Source organism: Juglans microcarpa x Juglans regia, chromosome 1D (genome assembly GCF_004785595.1).
Source record: "Juglans microcarpa x Juglans regia isolate MS1-56 chromosome 1D, Jm3101_v1.0, whole genome shotgun sequence".
Classification (NCBI taxonomy): domain Eukaryota; kingdom Viridiplantae; phylum Streptophyta; class Magnoliopsida; order Fagales; family Juglandaceae; genus Juglans; species Juglans microcarpa x Juglans regia.
The window spans coordinates 5,595,773-5,598,528 of NC_054594.1; the positions used below are offsets into that span (position 1 = coordinate 5,595,773).

The 2,756-nt window shown below is 41.5% G+C and overlaps 1 protein-coding gene across 1 annotated transcript; it reads right to left on the minus strand.

Moving 5' to 3' along the window:
* Nucleotides 1-885: 885 nt before the first annotated feature.
* LOC121238994 (E3 ubiquitin-protein ligase ATL31-like) lies at nucleotides 886-2,431 on the minus strand. Its single transcript, XM_041136119.1, has one exon. The coding sequence runs from the start codon at nucleotides 2,071-2,073 to the stop codon at nucleotides 1,030-1,032; it is 1,044 nt and encodes a 347-aa protein (XP_040992053.1). The 5' UTR covers nucleotides 2,074-2,431; the 3' UTR covers nucleotides 886-1,029.
* Nucleotides 2,432-2,756: the final 325 nt, after the last annotated feature.

Below are 2,756 nucleotides of genomic sequence, written 5' to 3' on the forward strand. Positions count from 1 at the left end.
CAATTATAAATTGATGCATAAATTGGAACTTAAAAATAATAATTACATTTTGTAAAAAATTAAAATTCATTCAAAAAACATTTGAACGGGAAGGAAAATAATGTAACGTTTAAACGTATTAATTATAACGTTAAGACATTACGTGTATATAAAAAGCTTCCATCTAAACGTCGAATATAATTTCCAACCACGTCTAAAATTCGAACCGTTGCACTCAACTGTCAATACAGTCCAATACCGCCGTCAACCGCCACCACAGCCGTCACAGAAAATATTAGTTTCAATCTCTCTTCCTTTTTTGTGTTTGTTTCAACGTTAATTCTTGGGAGTTTCAGCTCATCTCCAACGTGATTCCTGCTCGCTCAAAAATACAGTCATTTAAGAGGCGTTACATAAATAAATATAACTAAGATATAATAAAGTATAAAATAAAGAACAAATTTCTCACCAAATTTTCATGTCATGTAGTAAAATTGAGACAAGACAGGAGAGAGGGATTTGTGGGGGTTCACCTGTCCCAATCAGGTACCATGCACTGTAGTAATGTCCACGTTGGATAAACCCCACAAGTATACCCTCCTGTATTAATGGTTATCCCAATTTCACCTAAACTCTACCAGCCTATATTTGTATCCTAAAAACAATACAATGTACATATAATTATCTAATTACATCATCACTAAATTCACACACGGTTTTAAACTTTTTTTTTCTTTTCCTTTTATTTTATTCCTCTGGCATCCTATTTCTTGTAATTAATTTTTTGTACAAACTCTTATCTTTTTTAATTAATTAATTTAACACTTTGATTTTTTTTTTAATAAATGTTGCTTATGCATTCTAATTAGTCAATGTCAGCAATCAAGTTAGTGTACAATTTATGAAGAAATTAAGAGCTGAAATGGAATAAACTAATATAATACAAAACTGTTGTTTACAACGACACACCGTCTAACCTTGAGACGAGATCGACAGATCTTTGTCTTACCCTTCCTCTGTCTACACGCTGAAGACAATCTAACGGCGTCTTTAACCGACGTCAAGAAGGTCTTTCCACTGTTTCCAGTACTCGTCACGTTTCCCTCCCCGCTCAACCTTGGAGACTTCACGGAGCCACCCCTCGATACAAACGGCGGCGTCACTGACACCACCCACCAGTCCGACGCTCCAACCTCCCGGTCCACACTGCCGTTCTTCCCTACTCCCTATCCTTCCCAAAACGACATCGTAGCTACAAGACCGCCTCAGCTTCCCACTTACTAGAATCATCTGCTTCCTCACCTCCTCTGGCAATCTCAGCGTGTATCTCTCCGTGTTCTCTCCGGGTTGAACCAGTGAGTGACCCGTCGAGTGTGACCTCGGGAACTTCCCTGATATTCTCGTCCTCGAAGGACAGTTCGCGATCTCGACAGTGCTGTGATCAGCGTTAATATCAATCAAAACCTGCTCGTTTCGCATCTCGACTGGCACTACTTCTGGGCTCGGGTTTTCATCCCGACTCGAACAGTCGGTCGAGTCGGTACTCGATTGTGGTGCTTCGCATCCGAGTTCAAGCTTAGCTCTGCAGACCGGGCACGTAACGTGAGAAGCTAGCCAGGCGTCAATGCAATCGGGATGGAAAACATGGTAGCATCTCGGCAACAAACGCAGCATTTCGTCGTGTTCGAACTCGCTCAAGCACACCGCGCACTCGAGCGCTCCTTTGCCGATCTTCAGATCCTTAACCGTGGAGTAGACGAAGATCGGGAAGGTCTCAATCACGGTATGGTCGAGACCGTGGTGCCTTGGCTGGCCGGTGGTGATCACCGGACCGTTGTTGTGGGTGGCGGCGGCGGTTGTCTCAAGGCACTCCCTGATGTAGATGGAAAAAAAGGCCATGAGGAAGAAGGCGACCATGAGGAACACGACGACCACCGCCATCGACTGGTTGAAATTGGCGTCTGGTCCGTAAGGATTATTGGAAATTTGTTCTGTACTGCCAGACTGTGCATCGGCAAGGAAGTACACCGGGGAGAGGAATAGTAGGACTAAAGGGGGAACGACAGGATGACAGAGATTGATCCATACTCTCATTTTCGAATGGATTAGGCTGCACGAGAAAACAAGGATGAAGATGGCCGGATGGAAGGTTCGAGGATATTTTTACAAGTTATGGAGATTGGAGGAATTAGGAATGGGCGTTATCGTGGGCGGGAAGAGAACAAAGAGTATATATGTATGGAGCTCGGTGGCCTAAAATCCGACACGTCGCAAAAAATTAAATAAACGATAATTCAACATCTTATCAAACATGTTGTATACCGATCGGTACTAATACGGTTTAGTCATTCGAAAATAGAAAAATTTTGTGACAAACTCTTATATTTGATCAAATCAATTAAACAATCTCGCTGATATGATGCCTGATGGACGGCGATCGACCATTCTAATATTGAAGTGTCTTTCGTAAATCCGAAAGGGTTATTGTAGATCAGCCAGCCGCGCGCATGCGCATAATGATAGAGAAGAATAAGGTCCGAGGAAAGTGTTTTGAGTTTGTGCTAAAACCGCGGCTTTTAATACAGAGGGCGAGACCACAGAGGCGGCTGTAGCCTTATACGCAATTAATAAAACCGAAAGAAAGAAAAAAAAAAAAAAAAAACTACCATTTGATTGAAACGGCTGACCAAATGATTCACGATTCGTTTATTTTTTAAGATGAAATAAGGTGAGATGAAATAAATTGAAATTAAAATTAAAAAATTAAATAAAATATT